We start from the raw sequence: 22136 nt of genomic DNA, 5'->3' as shown, positions 1-22136 counted from the left end.
AAAATCAATAATGAGGAAATGAAACAAGTAGATCATTACATATTCTTAGAGCAACAGATATCAATGGAACAAAATATCATGGACAAAATTAAAAGACGCACGATGCTTGGGTGGAAACCATTTGGAAAATTACATTCAATATTCAAAAGCCAACTACCATATTATACCCGAAGAGGAAAGTTTTAACCAAATGAATTCTTTCTTTATGGACTCGTGCTGTGAAACATGGACAACACTAAATGCAAAGGAAATTCAAAAATTAAGAATAACATAATTTAGTATGGAAAGAAATATGCTGAAAGAAGTATGGTTGGTGTCATGAGACTAGATCACAAAAGGAATACGTAGATAAGAAATTAAAGTCTCTGACATCACTGAAAGAGTTAGACATCTGAAGCGGCAATGGGTTGGGCATGTTTCTCGAAAACAAGATCAACGATGGACAAAAGAAGTACTGGATTCCACTGGAGTAAAAGCGACCCCACGCCAACCAAAAGCACGGTGGATTGATGATATCGGATCTGCAGGAGTGACAAGGAAAAGTACTCTTCTTTCCCATGTTTTAGACAGTTATCGAAACTATAAATTATGCCATCTATTTAGCTGTTTATATTTCGCTGGATGCAAACCAGCATCTCCGAAGTATAAAAGCCATTGTCAAAACATAAAGCACCATTACGATCAAGTGACTAGTAGAAACAATTCAAAGTAACGACGTAAAACAGAACTAGAGTCCTGGCTTGAGTCTTTTTTTTGCTAGATATGTAGGTATCCTCTGGCTGTTGGAGCTAGGTTAAAATCTAAAAAAAAATTCACACCACTACGGAAAACGATCTATTTCATTTATCCAAAGAAGACACTGGATGGAATATAATCAAACTATCATCCACTAACAATACGATATCCTTAAAATACTGGCACATTGGGCCAAAGCTATTTGTTTCAATGATAGGGCTCTTACAACTGAACTCAATTATCTTCTACACTTTTCTGTCAACGGTTGCAACCTTGCAAATTATATAAAATGTTACGTTTTTGCATCCTCCCTCCTGTGATATATAGTATCAGAGCAAAGCTATTTCTATCCCTTATGTACGCCTGAATATTTTATTACGCAATGCTCCTGTTGTGTTTTCAGACATCAGATTAGTAACCATTGCAAACTCCATCCTTTGACATATTCAGGAACGGAGTATATAAGGGGGTCCTTAATCTTGCAACTTAGTGCACTGTGGACAAATAGGAAGAACTGTCATCATTCATCTTGAGAAACATAAGAAAACACAAGATATCCTTATTATATGGGAAGTTCAAGTCTACAAAGTAGCAAATTACGCTTTGGATATCCCTCTCCACTAGAATCAAATAAAAGAAAACTACACTACTACATAGAAACTTTTACAAATTCAAAAGATCGTTTTTATAAGCAGAATTAGCTACGAAACACTCTTTCCAGTTTCAAGAAATATAGCTACATTAATTTATCCAAAATCTCGGATACTTATTTTGGGCTATAAGCTCTCTCTCTAAGAGACCACCTCTAGAAATTTCCACTCATTCACCACTCTCCAAGTAAAGAACCTGGCCTGCACACCCTTACTAACCACACTCTTAGAGACAACTACCAAGTGTGACTCCAAAGTGCATTACTTTACACGCGATGAAATTCATCTTCGACTTTAAGACAATCACAAACATCCATGCCCACTGCAAGATTCGAACTCACAGCCTGTTAGTTGGAGAACGGGTATCCTAACCACTCGGCCAACTAGGCCAACTTCCTTTATTCACGTGATTTTAGTGTGTTGTGTTCTCCGGTATGTTTAGGAGCAACAATGACACAGGAAACTGTTTCAAATTGAAAATGTCTAGGGTATTTTCACCTTCACAAAATAGTAATGAAAACACCATCAATACTCGACCACAAAATAGTCATGAAAATTTTATAGTTAAAAAAATGAAGAATTTTAAGAATGTTTCGGGAATAACCAAGACGTTTTTATTTGAACGCCATAAATATTCAGCGCCCAGCAAAAATTTTAGTAGTTTTTTCATACTACTATTAGTTTAATAAGTTTATTGAAATATGTACATGCAGGACACTAAACAACAAGAAATAACTTATAAACACATAAATAGCCTCACACGTGCCGCATTAAATTCTTTGAACTGGAAAATATGGGGAAGAAACTCAGGCGATGTCAACAAAGAAAATGACCTTCCTAGATAAGCTGTACCAATTATCTGCTTTACAGTTTAGGATGAAGCAATGCTACCATTGTGATTATCCGTTTTATCTCTTGGTGTTATGACTATTTATGCTTATTTTTGCTCTCGCATATGACGATAACAGCTGAGAGCTTTCATAATAATAATAATGCTCTTCAGTTGGGCGGGGTAAAGGTGAGATATTTCCAACGTTAGCGCCCTCTAGTGATGTATAATATTCGCATTTATATTCGTAAACAACACAGCGATACTCTCATTTGTCCGAAAAGATCTGGGTGAATAAACTTTCTATAGAGGGCGCTGCCATTAACGGATGAGGAGATCTCGGTTGGTTTGGCTATTGCCTGTCTTTGTACTTACGTCTGCCCTGTACAAGTACAGGATCCAAGTCAGTCCAAAGAAGCAGCTTGTTAATACTACACTACAAAATGAAGTACAAAAAGGTATGGTTAACTATTTGCATTTATCTGCTAGCGTTCATTTTATAAGAATTATTTTAACGACAAAGGTAAGGTTGAATAGATAAGTAAGAAAACAAGAACTTACATTTATATTTGCTGATATAATAAAACAACGCATTAAAATTAATTAAAGTCTATTTTATTGATATTATTATGTTTTTAAGTGAATTTCAAACGTTACCTCGCATTCAAAGGAATATTCGACAAAAGTCTTGCACAGTGGCTTTGTGGAAAACTTGAATTCTGTTCCAAATAAGTGATGAGTGAAAATGATATTTTTATTAATTATTTCAAAAGTTATTTATTTTCATATCTTTATTTCTTATATAATATTATATATCCTGATATTATTTAAAATATAGAATAATATTTAGCTTATTATAAGGTTTATTACGAGTTTAATAATAATAGTTTCATAATACACCTTTTTGTTTTTCTTATCTAATAAAGAATTTTGGATTAGTTAATTTTATATGCTCATATTATCCTCGTTTCATTCTCCTCATTTCTTTTCATATACTCAGACTATCCTCATTTCTGATTTTTATCCGGGTATATATATATATTTTTTTTTTTTTTTTTTTGTGCTAAATAATGCACAGTTCTTTATTACAAATCCAAGATTTCAGATTCTCTCTCTCAACAAATAGCTTTTATGTATATATATATATATATATATATATATATATATTTTTTTTTTTTTTTTTTTTTGTGTGTGTGTGCTAAATATATATATTTTTTGTGTGCTAAGTAATGCACAGTTCTTTATTACAAATCCAAAATTCCAGATTCTCTCTCTCTCAACAAATAACATTTATGTATAAATGAATTCTCGCGTCGAATTTATTGTAACAGTGTTTCCTAAACTAATGGTATAGAAACTAGTAACATCTTTTCTTGACATTTTGGATCAAGCTATTTCGGAAATACGACAATTTGATTTTGTTGCATCTGATTCCATCAATTTAACAATATTGACAACGATAGTGCTATAGATTTGTATATAATGCTTTCTGGCCTTTATAATTTTGAGAATCTTAAATCTTTAAATTCCCATAATTATAAGTGTATTTTGTTTTCTAAAACATTTATTAATGTGGTTTAAACAACTGCTTTTTTTTACTATATGAGATGTTCAAGAATCGTAGGCTTTTTCTATTAATGCCAATGAGCTGATGATGTCAGATCAGCTAATTGGCATTATATATGTTTAATATTCAATTTGGTTTGTTTATTATTTTCCTAGTAAACGTCTGGAAATAACCACTGGATTTCGATTTTCTTGATCCTAAAAACTTGGATCAAGTCAAGTTGCTGTAGTTGGATCAGATAAATGATCCAACTACAGCAAATTAGAGAATGGCTACCGATTAGTGAAATGAACAGAAGGAAACAGATAGCAGTAGGTTAACCCTGTTTACAATGAAAACTATTAAAAGAAATGATTCGATGGGAAATTTTCTACTATCCAAAAAATGAATTAGTTATGATCTCAAAAAGAAACAAGGATTAATTAATAACTTATTGAACAACGTAATTTTTTTATATCAAACACACACGCGAAAGGTTTTAAAACCTTTAAAATCCGTAGCTCAGTCGGTGTATAGGAAGCCTTTCGGTCAGAAAGACCTGAGTTCGATTCCCCATCAAAGACGCGAGGAACCTGGATTTGGTCTCTTCTACTAAAACTGAGTTAGCCGGTCTCATACAGAGGTATGTTTTTTCCCACCCGGAAACTCAGATTTTTCGTCCCTTAGAATAGGCAAACTGGCCTGTAGACACACACACACACACACACACACACAGGGATCTACACTCATAAAATACGTACTAAATCCCTCACTAGGGATTTAGTACGTATTATTAGTACGTAGATAATAGTACGTAGATATTAGTACGTAGAGGAACCCCCCACAAGAATAAATAAATCACCGAGAAAAAGGTTATGTAGGAAGTAGTAATTTACTCACATGTTTTTTGAACAACTTAACCTTAATGGAAGAAGAAATGACAGAACTCTTTCCCCAGAAAAAAAGATAGAAAGAGAAGAAAGATCCTCTTCGATTCCCTGAGCAAGGGTTCGGTGTGATATGGGTCAGGAACAGCCTTCATTAATTCTGTCAATTGCTGCACAGAGAAAGTTTTGTTTGTCCGTACAAGCCTTCTCAGACTGAGATTTCGTTCCTGACAGACAGTCTCAAGGCTGCACTACGCCTCTCAGACAAGGTTATTTTTCCACTGAATAAACACCCAGGATATCTCACCTTTTGAGAAACCAGTCAGCTCTGCTGTTTTCAAAAACGGGGACCCACAATAAGCCCTTTATCGAACTCCGAAAGATCTTTTGTTTTTACCATTGTGACCAACGCTATTGCCGATTACTGACAGCAGCATTCTTTAACAGTTGCCTAGAACACGTGGTGACTCACGTCAAGTAATTTGCATATCCATCCATCAGTGGCTTTAACAGGCACTTAATCGCCCATGGCCTTCCAAGTCCTGGGATTTCCTAACCGTAATACGAGGATAAGGCGATTATCCCTATGCCTCCAAGTATTCTTGTCAGTAAATTGCGTGTGTTCTACTGGCCGGTTTGTCTGTTTTGAGGATGGTACGAAAACCCTAGTTTCCGGGAGGGGAAAACCCTCTACTTCCGTATGAGACCGGCTAACTCACCTTTAGTCGAAAGAGACCAGATAAAGGTTCCTCACGTCCTGGACAATAATCGAATCCAGGTCTTTCCGACTAAAAGGCTTCGTCTCTACCGAGTGAACTACGGAGGTTCGTATTTTGTTTCTAATTCAGTGACCTGTATGTGTAGTTTGTGCTGGTCTCTTTCGTTGTGGTCTGTAGCCTGTTTGAACATTTAAGAAAGTATCGTGTATTAGAGTTTTATTATATATATATATATTAGAGGGGCTCTGACCCCCTAGCGCCCAGTCTGACTCGAGACATGAGACAACAATGTGTTTGTCTCCTGAAGGCAAACACATTGTTGGACGTTTCAAAACAATGAAGAGACAATAAACGTTTCAAATTTCGGCTTATATATATATATATATATATATATATATATATATATATATATATATATATATATATATATATATATATATGTATTAAAACAGATACAGTTATGTAATTTATTTAGTATTATTTATTTATATATTAAAAAATATTTCTAATCCATTTTATGTGCAATTTTAGCTTCGACTCGTCGGCTATTGGAACAGCCCCCAAATGTTGTTCCAAGCTGCGTGCCACCATCCATTAATGAATTCCCAGATGACTTCTTTACGCAACAACAGAGGCAACAAGGAGGGATAGTCATCCATTTCTTAATTGCTATATACATGTGCGCAATGTTGGCAATGGTGTGCGACAGATACTTCGTTCCTTCTCTGGAGATTATATCCGAATGTGAGCATTCGTATTTTGCCTACTTATTTTCTCATAATCATTAGCCTGTGTAGAAAATATTAATTGTTGTTTTATACGTCATAAAGAAAAAACAATTCGAGGTTGATTCAATTACTGATTTGTCGAAGAGAAACATGCACTATGCTATTTATAACCTAAACAGGCTCTTTCTGAATACGTTGTTATGATCATTTCTATTTTTCTTGGTATTCACTAAGTTATCTTTAACATGTGAATGCTCTCATTTCATTTACAGATACGAATGTATCTACTGACGTTGCCGGGGCAACTTTCATGGCAATTGGAACTTCCGCACCGGAACTGTTTTCATCTGTCATTGGTAAGTAAACATCTTCTATCTTATCAGAACCTGTACTAAGAACTTATGACTAACTTTACTCAGTCTAACACGTTTAAGAAATTATTGCTAAATAAGATTCTTTGTTTGCTTTGCTCGTTCATACTACTTCCAAAATACCATCGGGTAGTTCAATAAGTGAACTGATGTCTCTACAGGATTATAAGACAATAAATAATATATAATACATAATACACATTTGATCATTGAAGAACGCAGGTTTGAATTGCGCTGGCCCACTTTAAATATATTATATTATATTATATTAAAAAAATTGGAGATTTGCGACAATTTAAAAAAACTAAAATAAGTTAAAAGTATCTCACGAATGTTTGAAATATACATATATTAAACCTTATCAAAACGTTTTCATTATCATACTTTACTTTGGTAATAAATTAATAAGTGTTTAAAATATTTTTTAAAATGTAGTTATTATCTTTAAAATTTTAAATTTTTTTGTTAACAATTTAAAATAATTTTAAAGTTACCTATTATCTCTATAATAAAATTTGAAATTTTTTTGAAAAACTTTAAAACAATACCTTTGTTTATCAATTGCGAAAACTAATGAAATGGTTTATGGAAATAAATTAAAGTACTCATTGTTTTCATTGAACCATAACTTGACATTTCTGATGCTTTGAAATGATTTGAACAATAAGAATTTTATGACGTTTATTTCTTAATGTTCATTGCGTAGAACCGTTGTTTGAACGTAAGTTCCTTGCAAGCTTTATAGAAGAAAAACTTCGTTGCGCTGTGTCTGAGAAAGTCCTTGAAAATAGCATTTTGGAGAATATGTATATATAACAAAAAATGTTAAACTGTTCACACATGAGGACTATTGCATAGATATTTTTTTTAGAAATCAGTGAAGCGGTAGGAGATTAGAAAATCTACTAAATAATATTTGTAAAAGATCATGTTTATTTTTAAATACTTCTAATTTTAGGATTTATATTTCTGTTATTTTTATGTTCCCATCTGTCCCTCCTCCTAGGAAGTTTCCTTACAGAAGGTGATATCGGAGTAGGTACTATCGTTGGATCGGCTGTATTTAATCTTCTAGCTGTAACTGGAATGTGTGGATTAGCTTTGGGATCAGTGGTAAGCGAATAAGTATGGAAAACATACATATAAATAAATCCAAAATGTATAGGCACTAAAATTGATATTTCACACACACACACACACACACACACACACACACACACACACACACACACACACATACACACATATATATATATGTGTGTGTGTGTATATATATATATATATATGAAGGACCACAATGTGCAAAACCATCATCTGTGTCTAACACCCCATCCACACAAAAAAAAAATCTGTCTGGATGGGGTGTTATTGAGGTAAGGGCTCTGGTCATGGCTGGGAAACGGCAATAGCCCAGCCTCAGTTAAAACTTCATTAGCTACAGCATTGCCATCCGTTACCCTGGATGTAGCAGAACGTTACTGGTTTGATCGGTGAAGCCTATATGCTTTTCATATTCCTCTTTGTCTGGGAGGGAAGTTCTTTGAGTGGAGAGTTATTGAGCTTTAAGCTCGCCCTGGAAGGGCAGTGAGATTAGTTGTGTTCAGCTAAGCATAGAATTGACTTGGGGCTTTTGTATTTGTAGAATTCTGCTTCACTGTAATCTGAAGCTTGCTTGAGCAGCGGTTTTGGATGATTGCTTGTCTTGGTGAAAAACGTTTCTGGTAGATCATGAAGGAGGGATGTGATGCAGAAAGTGTTGACTTCTCTGTGAGTTTCTAACAATGGGGCGTCCAGAATCATATCCTCAGGCATTTGTTCGATATTCTCTGCAGCTTTTGAATGTTTGTATTCGAAGTATGGCTCCATGCAGGAGATGCGTCATACGTCCAATCAAGTGATGATTGGACGTATTACCATCCTGTATATCAGTTTGTTCAAAGTATCCAGTTTGCTTCTTCTGTTATCATGAGGTTGAGTTGCGCGATTACTTTGGATGTCTTCGAGTTTATGTGTTTTATGTGACTGGTGGATTGGAGTTTTTTTGTAAAGCATCACATCGAGATATATGACCTCAGTCTGCCATGGAATCTTGACTCCTAGCAGGTGTATGTCTTCCTTTGTGGGGGTTTGCTTGGATCCTCCAGTCCATCAGCCACTTCTCCAGTGTATGAATACTCGTTTGGAGTCTTGTGATAGCCAGTTTGGGGCTGAGAGATCTTGCTAATAATGCCGCATCATCTACATATTATTATGCAGTAATTCTGGAGATTGGTTTTTGAGGGATATCAACTATATACAGAAAGCAGTAAGTAGGCCAGAAGTGAGCTCTGCACCTTGGATGTTCTTAAAAGAACTGGGAGATGGATTGAATCCTTGACTCTTTATCCCGTCATCTGAATGAAGAAAATCTGTGTGGATGGAGTGTTTGAGCTAAACGGTCTAGTCATGGCTGGGTAACGGCAATAGCCGAGCCTCAGTTAAAACTTCATTGGCTACAGCATTGCCATTTGTTACCCTGGAAGTCCTAAAGAGGACTGATGAGATATTTGCCCCTTGGATGTTCTTAAAAGAACTGGGAGATAGATTGAGTCCTTGACTCTTTATCCCGTCATCTGAATGAAGAAAATCTGTGTGGATGGGGTGTTATTGAGCTAAACGCTCTAGTCATGGCTGGGTAACGGCAATAGCCGAGCCTCAGTTAAAACTTCATTGGCTACAGCATTGCCATTCGTTATCCTGGAAGTCCTAAAAAGGACTCTTCTTCTCCTTTCTGACCGCACCTTTGGATGTAAGGCTATTATAAATCATATATTTATATTTTATTATAATATATAAAAGGTTATTATACAATTATTTTTTTTATTTATTTCAGTTTAAACCTAGTTTATAAAACTAAATTATAATAAGTTAAATTTTATAAAATATTTTATAGAAATTTATGACTTTTCTTTGATTTTGTATGAAATTCATTGCAATGTGCATATTAAATATTAAATGTTTTATTTTAAACAAGCATTTCGTTCGTAACCAAAGAAGCTTCCTTATAATTCGAAAACTTTTTTAATACAAATCTTTCATAATGGACCATGGTGCCATCTTATATCAATTACTTTGAGTCTTCTTACAGAGAAATGAAAGGTGATTCCAAAAATGTTGAAAAGTTCTTGTTCTTTGTAAAAAGTAATTCGATTTCAGTACAAAATGATTGTCACTTTACATGACAATTACTTTCATTCGCTGCTAGATTCGAGTAAAGAAAAAATTTTGTGCGCATGTGTAGAAAGGATATGTAATGACAGTCCAAGCCTTTACGTAAAGGAAGTGGGGATCATAACCAAAGTGCTATTCTAAAGAATAAGGATTACACTTTTATCATTTGAACTTTTTTAGTTTTTAGACAATAAGAAATAATAATTCTTTATTGTCTGATGCGATTAAACTGGTGTTACTATTAGTGGTTTGATTATGATATCTCGATGAATAGGGACGAGATGTTATCAGTGTTGGTTTCGTCATCATTAGCCGACTTAATCAATCGCTTATAGCCTCCATCGCTATAACATGGGAGATAAGCTCTGGTGACAAGAAACCATGACCCAATATAAAAAGTTATACGTGTAATGGACTTTTATCTAAAAAAGATGGGCTGAATGATGAAATGTGTGGTTATTGACACAGTTGAGATCATTCAAATTAAGAATAGGTCATTCCTTAAACATTCAATTGATAATAAATTCTGAATCACTTCTCACAATGTTCTGAATCTAACAAAAACAAATCTATTAGCATCCAACATTAATTAATTAATTAATTTTCGTATGATGATAGAGCGGCCGTGAGTCCCTTTTACGGGATGTACGGCACCCCATCTTAGTCCCCCCAAATTTTATCTGGGCTCGACTCCGGCGTAGCTGACGAAGCAGGTCTATGGCTGGGTCAGTATTGCTGACTGTAATATATATAAGGACTTACTTATATATATATATTTAGACCACAGAGAAAATTAAGAATAAAGTTTAATACGTACACAACTAGTTTCGTTGTAAGCCAGCTTCATCAGCTGTCAAAGTACAAAGATATATTCAAAAAAGACCGACAGAAACATTACACACTAACAACAACAAAGCTATAAAAAAAAACTACAGTTAAGTTCAGATTGGAGTCCACGCTTCAGTTCTAGCTACATTTATACGCGTGCGTGTGATCTCGCGAGAACGCCAGCACTGAACAGCAGAGCTATGCGAATCTGGCAAATTGTAGCTAGGGGGATTTCTTTTGACTCCAGGATACATCTTTCAACTTCATCGTAACATTTGTGAATATTAGAAGTTTGATTCCAGTCTATTTAGCTAGAACTGAAGCGTGGACTCCAATTTGAACTTAACTGTAGTTTTTTTTTTTTTTTTTTTCGATAGCTTTGCTGTTAGTGTATAATGTTTCTGTCGGTCTTTTTTGTATATGTCTTCGTACTTTGACACCTGAAGAAGTTGGCTTACCGACGAAACTAGTTGTGTCCGTATTAAACTTTTATTCTTAATTTCTCGGTGGTTTAAGTCATTAAAATTATTGAAAATATTCATAAACCGAGTCAATCTGCGTACTATATTATAAATATTCTGTCAAATTTGATTTCCTTATACAGATTTCTCGTAATTTAAATTATCAATTCAACTAAATCGAAGATTTTTTTTAACACATTAACATATTGTTTTCTAGACAATCAAGCTGGACTGGTTTCCTATCACTAGAGACTGCATAGTGTACACACTGACCATCTCGACTCTCATCGCTGTAATCTGCAACAATCTTGTCTCCTGGTAAGACGTAGATTAGTTCACAACACATTTATCTGCGTATAATTAGAGTATCATATAATTAATTTAAATTAATGATATAGTACTCTGGAATTAAACCTGAAAAGGTTTAATGAATTATTAAAAAATAGTATTTGAGAAATGTATTTATAAAAAGATAATTTACTTGACTAACATTATGAAGTTATTTTAAGTAATCTTGTAAAAATGTTTCATAAAAATATATAAAATTTTTTTATTGGCTCTAAATTTCTTTATAATTGCGGTACTGTTCAAGGACAATATATGAAACTAATGCTCAGTTATCAAAATATCAGATTACTTATCTGATTACTAGAGAAAGAGTGAGGGTGACTCAACTTCAGATAATGCCAATTGAAACATTCTCAGGATGAGACTCCATTGGTCAGATTTGTCACCTGATTTACGAAAGGTTAGAGATATACGGCACTTTTTCGGCATAGGCAAATTAAAGGATAAATGCTCTGGAATATAAAGACATTCACAAACATCCATGCCCACACTGGGACTCGAACCCACAATGTATTGGTTGGATAGAGGGAAGGCTATCCACCTAATCAACCAGGATAGCTTTTGGCTTGGTATAGGGGACTGCTTACAATTGAGAGGATGATGAAATGATTAAAAAAAATCAAGGGAATCCTTCGCCTTCATATTGAGACCGACTAACTCACCCTCTATTAAAATGCCTTCATAAAAGTTCTTCGCGTCCCTGAATGGGATTTGAATTATGGGATGGAAATTATTACATTATTATTAATTTAAAAAAATTAAAAAACTGGTTGACATGAGTTGGCCATGTGACATACTCTTATTGCTACCTGATCCTAGGTGGCGCTTCTTTCCTTCTTTCTACGTACTCAGCCTTTACTAGAGTGAATTCAAGTTTATGTTTTTAGAAGATTGTGATTTGTTAAAATAAGTATGCTCATACTTTCGAAATTTAGAATATAATAATTTGTCTTTTTCTTCCCTTTAGGTGGGAAGCTGGATGTTTACTGCTTTTATTCGTCTTCTATCTTATCGTCCTGTACTTCAATCCAAGCATCGAAGGCTATGCAATTAAACAGGTAATAGCGATGTATGCAACTCAGTAATGATATTTAGATTATCACTTGAGTTCAATAGAGCACTAATGAATGTATCTTTTATCTATACTTATGACTGTTGTAATTATTTTCACAACACTTATCGTGAAATAAACCTTTGATCTTCTGGTAAATAAACGATGTTTCGTAGTCGATAACAACTTCGTTGGAGTTATCCAAAACTGTAAATGAAACTGAACAGAAGTACTTCATGATATCTTTAGAGTAGTTTATTAATTTCAGAGAAATTTAGTTCCCTAATTCTTGCAATATAGATTTCGCGGAGATTATGTATTATTACCAAGTTCCGGTAATAATGATTTCCTATTTTAATATTTCAAAAAAAGAAGAAAAAAAGCATCCAACTTCTTGATAATGGGATCCATTATCGCTACAGGATCTAATTTAATTTTAAACTTTATTTATAATTATTTAAAATTATTTTAATATTTCAAAGCAGGTAAATTCATTGCTTAATTTTGATATTGAAAGAAATCAAGTGCTGTTTATTTTTACGCCATCACAAAGTAAGTATCATCTCAAGATTAGTACTATAATGGCAGAAACAAAATATTTCATTTCTGTGATAGTTATCACGTGAGCTAAGGCTAACTGTTCCAAACAACCAGCATTTGAAATGCTAAATTACATATATTAGTCCTTATAAGGACTGGCTTAAAGGGGCAAAGCAAGAATGCTTTTCACCTTCCCGTTATCTTTGTAGATGACAGTGTAAGGATAAGGTGTTATTGAGCTATTAAAGCTCTGGTCATGGCAGGAGGCTACAGCATTGCCATCCATTACCCTCCAAGGGTATTAATCACCGCATCTCATGGCGGATTCTCAACCAATTACACATTTGCTTCTATATTAATCACCGCATCTCATGGCGGATTCTCAACCAAATTACACATTCGCTTCTATATGCGCTGGTTATTACTGATTATTTGAATTTTATTTTGGTGTATTTATAAAATGTGTATTCATGTCTAAAAATTAATTTTAATGATGAATTTTCTAAAAATTCTTTATTCTTTAAATGATTTGTTAAATTTTATAAATATTTAGAGTATAAAATATTTAAATAATGCCAATAAAATTAGTTTTCATATGACAAAAAGTTTAATATATCTTACATTAGTTCTAACATTTTTTCTGAAACTTTTTTGTGATAGAATTAAAAATTAAAGAAAAAAAAATCTAAATTTGAACGTCAGTTTGAGAATTTCAGTTTTCTCCGCATCATATGGAATAGAAAAATATCCTTTATTTATTATTTTATTTTAAAAAAAAACAATGCTTTATTTTATTTTGGCAATCTTAATTATTTGAATAAAATTCGTTTAAAAATTAGACGAAATGCGATTTGTATAGCTTATGTTAAGAAACGTATATAATTTAATGTTTTTGAAAGTCAGAATACAATATCCATCATTATTTTATATGAAGAGAATAAATAATATTTGTTTTTGGAATTTTAAATTGTTTGGAATTTGGTCAAGATGGTTCTGATCAGACTAAAGAAAATCCAGAATAGCACAGTGACTAACGTATGAATTTATGTATATTTTCTAAGTTCCGCAGAAAAATAAGGTTTGTGAAAAGAAACAGCAGTTCGAAATAACTGTCAGAGCAGCTAACTCTTAATCGAAAGCATTAATAAAAGTCAAATATACAGACTCTTGGCACAGCTCTGTCTTAAGTAGGGAGATTCTAAGGTAAACACTGAGAAACAAACAAACAAAAAAGCATTAATAAATGTACAGGTATCGCTTGCTTAACGCGGGATTTGATTAACGCGGCAAAATTAATTGCCTCAATCCCTTGATATACGCGGCAAGAGTTTTGATTAACGCGCCTTTAACCTTGCGGAGCTCGCAGCTGATCTGACAGATGCATTCAAAAGGTTTAATATAAAATTCTTACACAATTCAATGTATAGGCTTGGAGGTCATGAGTAGCTGTGCATTCATATGTTACGAGTGCTATTCCGCAATGTTTTTTTTCTGTCAGTTTGGTTTAACAGATGTTATGTAAAAGTTTGTGATATTTGACAGTAAATTGTATCTGAGAGATACCGCGACCTCCGATGTCAGTATAGCATAGTTTAGTTTTTTTTCTATTCTTTGTTCAATAATTTCTAGATTGTAACTGAAAATAAATAAACCATCATGTATTACTGAAATAGAGACCCAAAGGCTTATTTTATTCATACATATCCTCTAGGAGATGTGCTTTACATTTATGAAAATACTAAGGAAAGTGATCTGAAGCTTAACCCACCTTTACTACGAGTTGCCCATAAGGTTGTTTATGCTTGCATCCGCCGAAACGTTCAGTTTCTATATATTCGGCATGAAACTCTTGTAGTTTCTATATTCGGCTATGAAATAATGGTGGATTCAATATCCACTTAATTTGTACCATCATGTATTATATTTGCAGTGTTTTTTCTTTGTTTTATTGCCGAGGTTTGGAGAGTCATTTTGCTTGTTATCATAGAATTTATGCCGATAAGATAAAAACTAAAACTGTTCAAACGACTCTTGATAACTTCTTTTGATAAACAAATTGCAGTAAATAATGTAGGTACAAGTATTTATCAAAAATTTACTTTGCTTTCATTTTTTATCTTCCCTAAAAGAGTACCATTTAAAACGAATTATTAATACAGTAATCGATCATGGACGAATGGTAATTTTTACCATTGATTATTAGATTTGATTAACGCGATTTTGATATACGCGGTAACATCCAGGGATTAATTAACCGCGTTAATCGAGGGATATCTGTATTTTGCTGATGTCCTAAATCGTCTTTAAATCAATAAATAATAGCAGTATTTGTAGTATTCCGTTGTCATTTTTTTTTCTGTCTAAATCTAAAGAAAAACGCAGAAACTTACTGTTTGTCATCTACATGCTACGAACAGAAGTAAATCATCGTTCACCCACAAAAACATCGGATTTTTATCAAGTTGTAAGAGATAACACGAAATACAATCTATTCATTAAAAAGATTAAGCAATCACAAGGTTACTAAACGAATCATCTGGATTTATTATCTCACAGATAGATAAAATAACATTTTACACAAACATGTAATACTCAGAACGTTGAAATCGTGTCATCCTACTTTATCTTAATTTATCTTGATAACGCTGTATTTCAATGCATTTATTATACTTTAGTAATATTCAATAAAAAGGTGTATTAAATTTTTCTCTAAATTTTATTTAAATTTCTTAAAAATTTAACTTTTTAAATAATATTTTTAAAAATAAATTAATTTTACTTTTTTTATATAAACTGTTATTAAAAAATAAAAAGAATTTCAACTAAAGTTATTTAACTGTCCTTTGGTTCTTTCAAACTAATATTTATTAACAATCAGTAACTAATACAGCCTGAAGAGACGTTTTTTTTGACACATCACTAGTTTTCCCAACTAACGGGTATATGGTACACAAAAGAGCTTGGAAAAGAACTAATGAATAAACAAATGCAAATAATACCAGATAATTTATGAAAAATATTTATTTTTTTATTATAGATTAAAGCCATTTCGGAAAAATGGTTCGCAACATCTGTATCCGAAGAAAAACTGCCTGTTGTTGCCACGGAAAAATCTTCGTTGTTGATTAAGCCTGTTGACGATCCTTTAATATTTCAAAACCGAAGGACATACTCCGATCCATGCAGGTTTCCCAAAGATAAAACGAATGATGACACAAAAGAACAGTTCAGATCTCAATCCTTTTATGTTCCGATGCCAAACAGCAATTCATCCTCAACTTCTGATGGACACTATGATGAGAAATCTTCCAGCGGCGCTACAAACTCGGATAAAAGTTAGTACATGTTGTTCTTTTCGGTGTGACCGTATTTTATACTTCACTTTACAGTTCCAATAAGTGTAATACTTCAATCATAATCACGTTTTAGTTTACACTTTAACTATCAATTGAAACTGTGTATAACTTGAGCGTCTGGAATATGAAAAAAAAAAAAAACTGATCTGCCTCTTCCTATAATTATTATGTTTCAGCCCATCTGTAGAAGAACATCTTTACAGTAAGTAGATAATGTCCCCAAAACTGTAAAATATTATTACTATGCTAACTATTATCCTTTCTGATTTTCCCTTTCAGTCGTTTCCGACTGTTGATAACTTTGTAGGCATTGCCCACAAAGTATTTCTGGTGAGATGTTTTACAGGGTAGTTCACCATTGCTTTCCCCAATCCCCCCAATTTTATCCGGGCTCAGAACCGGCATATGACTGGGACGTATTCATGACTGTAATCCATGTGTGTTCACGGGGCCGGTTTGACTGTTCTGGGGAACGAAAAACCCGAGTTCACAGGTGAAAAAAACTATTATCCTTAACTAATTAAATAAACTAACTCTAATAACTGTGCTTTGGCATAAAAGCATTATTATTATTATCAGCCTGATATCTAATGTAGATTATCCCTGTCAGTACAACTACCAAATGTTTTCGAGGTCCGTTTTATGCTCATGAATACCTGCAGAAAAACCAATCACACAAACAATCTGAGAACCACTAACTCAGTGCTGAAATCAAACGAAAAGCAGGCGAAACTTAAACGAAGTAATAACAATTTTCTAAGCATATGAATTATGTTTCTCTCCCTTTTCCTGAGATAATAGAAGACATGTCAGGAATATAATAAATAATCTGAATTTGTGTAACGTTACGTTTATTGTGAATAATGTTTTTCTCACTTGACTAGATCCTTTGCAGTCCAACTGGAGTTAATTACAGAAGGATGACTTAAGGATGGGGAAGTTGGTGTGGTTTTGATAATGCACTCAGGCTTTATGACCTTATCTGCCTTGGAGTATTCTAACCTAAACTCAAAATATTTTAAAATAGATTTTCTTAAATCTATAAGAAGGGTATTGTACTTTAAGTGAAATACTTTGATAAACATGTGCCATTCAAACCAGAGCGAGGTTTATTAATGAATTTTCTAACAAATTAAAAGAAAATTAATATTATCAGTCTGAACAGCACACACACACACACACACACACACACACACACACACACACACACACACATATATATGTAGAAAGTTTTTTTTACCTTGGGTATAATATATGTTAAACATACCAAGTTATTTTAAATATAAACCTGGTTTTATTTACTCCATTTCCCAAGTAAGCAAACAGACAAGTCAGTCAAGTTTGCGCCTGCAAGAGTTGCAAGTCTAGCTGATCCTGTACGTAGTGCAAGACCAAGGCAACTCGTGGTAAAGGTAGATTTAAGCTCTGATCACTATTCTTAATATTTACCCTTAATGCAAAGCACATCTCCTGGAGGAGATGTATGATGCTATGTATTAAAGGCAACATATATATATATATATATATATATTGCAGTGTTCGTCATTCATTGTGTTTGCATGGGAATTTAAAATATGCGGCATATTTCCAATATTATTGGTAAAGAATATTTTGTGGAATTATATATTTTATTATTTGTTTTATTGTTAAATATTCACAAAATAGTTGTGAAATGTGACACTAGATGGCAGAACATCCTCTTAGTACGTAAACGTACTAAGGCGTCATTTACTTAAATATTTTAAAATGTACAATACATTATGAAATTATTGCATCAGTTTTTCATAACAACACAGTGAATGTTCAAAAAGATCCAAACAACTAAAAGAAGTTCCAGGTAGCAGAATAAACTCAGGGACAAATTAATTCTCTCAATTTATTTATTTAGTAATCTACTAAGATACGTTGATAATTGTTAATGTCTAAATATTTCAGGTGTGGATCTTAAAGATAGAGATTCCCTTTGGTCCATGCCCGATGGAGGTAGCATTCAGCAGATCTGGTGGGTGCTAATGTGGCCTGCCAACCTGATTTTCTTCTTAACTATCCCAGATTGTCAGAAGTCAAAATACCGGAAATGGTTCGTTGTTACTTTCTTTTCTGCCGTATTATGGCTAGCAGTTCTGTCTTACATGTGTTTCTGGATGGTCGCCATCATCGGTAAGTTGCGTCTTCTGATTTATAAATTCTCTGCGAGTTGTGCGAGTCTATTTTTAATTCATTTATTTAATAGAATAACTTCTGGTGAAGAAATTATATTCAATTTATTTCAAAAATGATAATTAAATATTGTAGATGATTATTTAGTAATCTATATAAATAATATACATTATTAATTTTGTTAAATGATTGTCTCCAAAAATGTTTTGTAGATATTCAACTCATACTGTTTCAAACAGATTGTAACTAAATCGTGTGCAATATTCCCCCACCCTCTCCTCTTCATTCCTAGGGTATACATTTGATATTCCTGATACGGTATCTGGAATCACATTACTAGCAGCTGGCACGAGTGTTCCAGAAGTTATTTCAAGCATTATAGTGGTGAAGAGTGGTAAGTTAAGATCTTTATACGGGTAAAATAAAATACAATAAAATATTAATTATATTAATATATTAATATTTATTATAATAATAATAAAATAAAATATTAATTAAATTAGGATAAGTTCTCTTAATTTCATAGTACAGCAAAAAATATTCAAATACACCCGTTTATTATTTAAATATAGATCAATGATAAGGTTGGTTAATTAGAAAAAATTATATATATATATATAATTATTATATAAACAAAATTGCATAAATCTAAATAAAAACATATTTTTAAATAAAAATTAAAGTTTTTTTCCCCCTACGTTTGCAGGTTTAGGAAATATGGCTCTATCTAACCTAGTTGGAAGCAACATCTTTGACATCCTCTTTTGCCTTGGCTTTCCTTGGCTACTGAAGACATTGCTTACGGATAATCACACCCTTGTAATCAACAGCTCTGCACTGACTTACACTACCATCACTTTGCTATCCACCATTGTATTGATGTACGTCACTTTTCTAATCTCTCGATGGAGACTCAATTGGAAAGTTGGGGTAGTGTGCTTAGTTCTATATTCCATGTTTCTAGTAGTGGCTTCTATCTCGGAAGCTAATGTATTGGGTAATTTAAACCCACCCACTTGTCCCAGCTGACAATTCCTTTCATTGGCAGCATCTAATCAATGTATTGGAGTATCACTTATAGATGACCACACAACTACCACATTCTTATAATCCAAATATAGCTAAACGTTTTGGCTTCAAATAGTCTTCCATATAAATTGCATTTGACGAAGAATATTTTTAGCCAAGCGTTTAAAATGTTTGGGTGAATATAATGCCACGATTGTGTTCTCATCTATAAGCAATACCCCTATAAAATGATGGGAATTGTTTTGGTAACGATTTAAACTTTCTCCCTTTTTTATTTCTCAGACGTAATGCGAATAATCACAAGAGAAGCTCTCGTATTTATTTTTAAACTTTTAAAATCTATTTAAAAAGATTAAAGTGTCTGCTTCCAAAAAGAAAAGAAAACATTTTAGCAAAATAAGAATGTCAACGAATCAATAATGACTTAAATGATAATATTATTTGATACAAAATATATTTATGTGTGTAAAAGAATTGCTATCTATAACTGTATTGTAATCTTTGTAATTTTTTACTTTTATGTCATCACCGTTATTATAAATGTTTTAATTATATTTTATATATTTCTAATATTTCTGTACTGAAAGTGTTCATATATAGCATATGTTTGTAATAATAATAAGAAAAAAATGAATATTGGAAAGGTTAAGTAAGGATTGTGTTTGTCTCTATTCCATATAAACTGATGGTAACCATGTAATAATGATACTTCGTAGCTAGTTACCTAGATTTCATTTATGAAATGAATGCAAAATTTAATTGGAGTTCTTTCCACTATTCCAAAATTTCCTCGAACAGACAATACAATTCATTTTTGTTGCTTCTGTCTCATGTTACAATATTACTGAGTGACAGACCACAATGATTAGAAACAAAAAAGGATAGGTATACTTTTTCTGAGCATCTATATAAAAAAATTTCATAAAAGTAATATAATAATTACTTAAAAATTAAAATTTTAATAAATTCCATATTATGATATTGCTTCTTTTTTATATTTTCTAAACGAAGAAACAATATATCAACCAAATAATTTCCTGAATAACTTAGACTAATAAGCTGCTAACAATGAAAAGTATTGTATCAAAGATGGATCAAGAATTCAATACCCTTGGAGGATAATGGATGGCAATGCTGTAGCCAATGAAGTTCTAACTGAGGCTCAGCTATTGCTGTTACCCTCTTGCCATGATCAGAGCTTTAATAATAGCTCAATGACACCTTATCCATACACTGTCCGCTACAGATAACGGGGAAGATGAAAAGCATTCTTGCTTCGCCCCTTTAAGCCAGTCCTTATAAGGACTAAGTATTGTATCAGGATTTTGAAGGCGATCTTGATTGAGATCTTGAGTGCTCTCTTGTTAATACTGATGATTAGAAATCGAGACTCTCGATAAGGCATTCGTGCTCGATCAGCAGAGCAGGCAAGACTTTTTAGTTTCTGTTTCGTTTTCGTAAGCCTAGCCATGCACAAATCTTTCGACGATCTCAATTTTCAGGAACTTTTTACGCTATTCAGGGATTTAGGCACCTTGCGACATAAAAAATGGCCAGATAAAATCGGAGCACACCAGATCCTTGAAGTGGAGACAGAGGATACCCATCCCTCTGAACTTCCTCACCCATCACATGACAACGCCAGCAATAACAACTGAAGACATCTCTCTTTCAAACTCCAGTGGCTTTCAGGAGGTAAGACGGAAGAAGAGAAAGAAAAAGTCCCATGCGGCAGATCCTGAAATAATACCTCAGACGTTGGAATCTACAGCTGCAATGAACACATCAGCACTAGCTGATGAAAGAACAGAGACAGATACATTGACACAGCCCAAAGAGAAGATTCCACCAGTAATCTTGAGAGCTAAAGAAAACTGGTCGTCACTTGCAGAGATGATGAAGAACAATAACATCAAGTTCTCATCAGCTAAAAACACCGACGATGGAATCCGCATACAGCCTCAAGGAGCAACGGACTACCGCCAGCTCACCAGACTTATGGATGAACAGATTGTCCCATATCACACATATCAACTAAAAAGTGAAAAAAAAACCTTAAGGTAGTCATCAGAGGTCTGGCAGAAACCATAACAGCTGATGAAATAGCTACTGACCTCAGATCACAAGGTCTTGAACCAATTAAGATCTCGCGCAGACAAGCGCCCCATGCCTCTGGTCTTAGTGGAGATCAATAAAGATCAGAGAGAAATTTATGACCTTACTACAGTCTGCAACTTAGTCATCAAGACCGAACTACTCAGAAGAAAGGCATCCGCCAGTCAGTGCCACCGCTGCCAAAAGTTTGGGCATGCACAAAAGTTATGCAAAGCAGATTATAAGTGCGTAAAGTGTGGTGACAGCCATCCCTCGCACACTTGCACAAAATCACGGTCTACACCTGCTAAATGTGCGAATTGTGGCGGCCCCCATCCATCCAATTATAAAGGCTGCTCAATTCACCCTTCTAACCTACGGAAGACAAGAGCGGCGTTGGCTCCGCCCACTCAGATTCAAGCCACGAAACCTACGCCGGAAGTCATACTGCGGAGTGTTCCCGCCGATAAAACATACGCTTCTGCAGTCTCTCCGAGGATCTTACCCGTAGCCTCGACAGCTTACAGCGAAAACTCTACACTAATTCTTGCTGCCTCACTAGGGGAGATGCTAATGGCCTTTAGCAACATGAAT

At 33.7% G+C, this 22136-nt stretch overlaps 1 protein-coding gene across 1 annotated transcript; it reads left to right on the top strand.

Moving 5' to 3' along the window:
* The first annotated feature begins 2499 nt into the window (after positions 1-2499).
* LOC150100392 (sodium/potassium/calcium exchanger 5-like) lies at positions 2500-20097 on the top strand. The gene is made up of 10 exons (XM_090402427.1): positions 2500-2672; positions 5898-6110; positions 6367-6450; positions 7472-7578; positions 11182-11282; positions 12280-12370; positions 15941-16238; positions 18195-18419; positions 18712-18813; positions 19126-20097. Exons 1-10 carry the CDS (start codon positions 2543-2545, stop codon positions 19446-19448), a joined length of 1674 nt encoding a protein of 557 aa, XP_090258553.1. The 5' UTR covers positions 2500-2542; the 3' UTR covers positions 19449-20097.
* Positions 20098-22136: the final 2039 nt, after the last annotated feature.

The sequence above is a fragment of the Typopeltis vanoorti genome, chromosome 13 (assembly GCF_054136105.1).
Source record: "Typopeltis vanoorti isolate ZY-2024b chromosome 13, IOZ_Tvanoo_1.0, whole genome shotgun sequence".
Classification (NCBI taxonomy): domain Eukaryota; kingdom Metazoa; phylum Arthropoda; class Arachnida; order Uropygi; family Thelyphonidae; genus Typopeltis; species Typopeltis vanoorti.
This window is presented reverse-complemented; position numbering and strand designations above follow the sequence as displayed.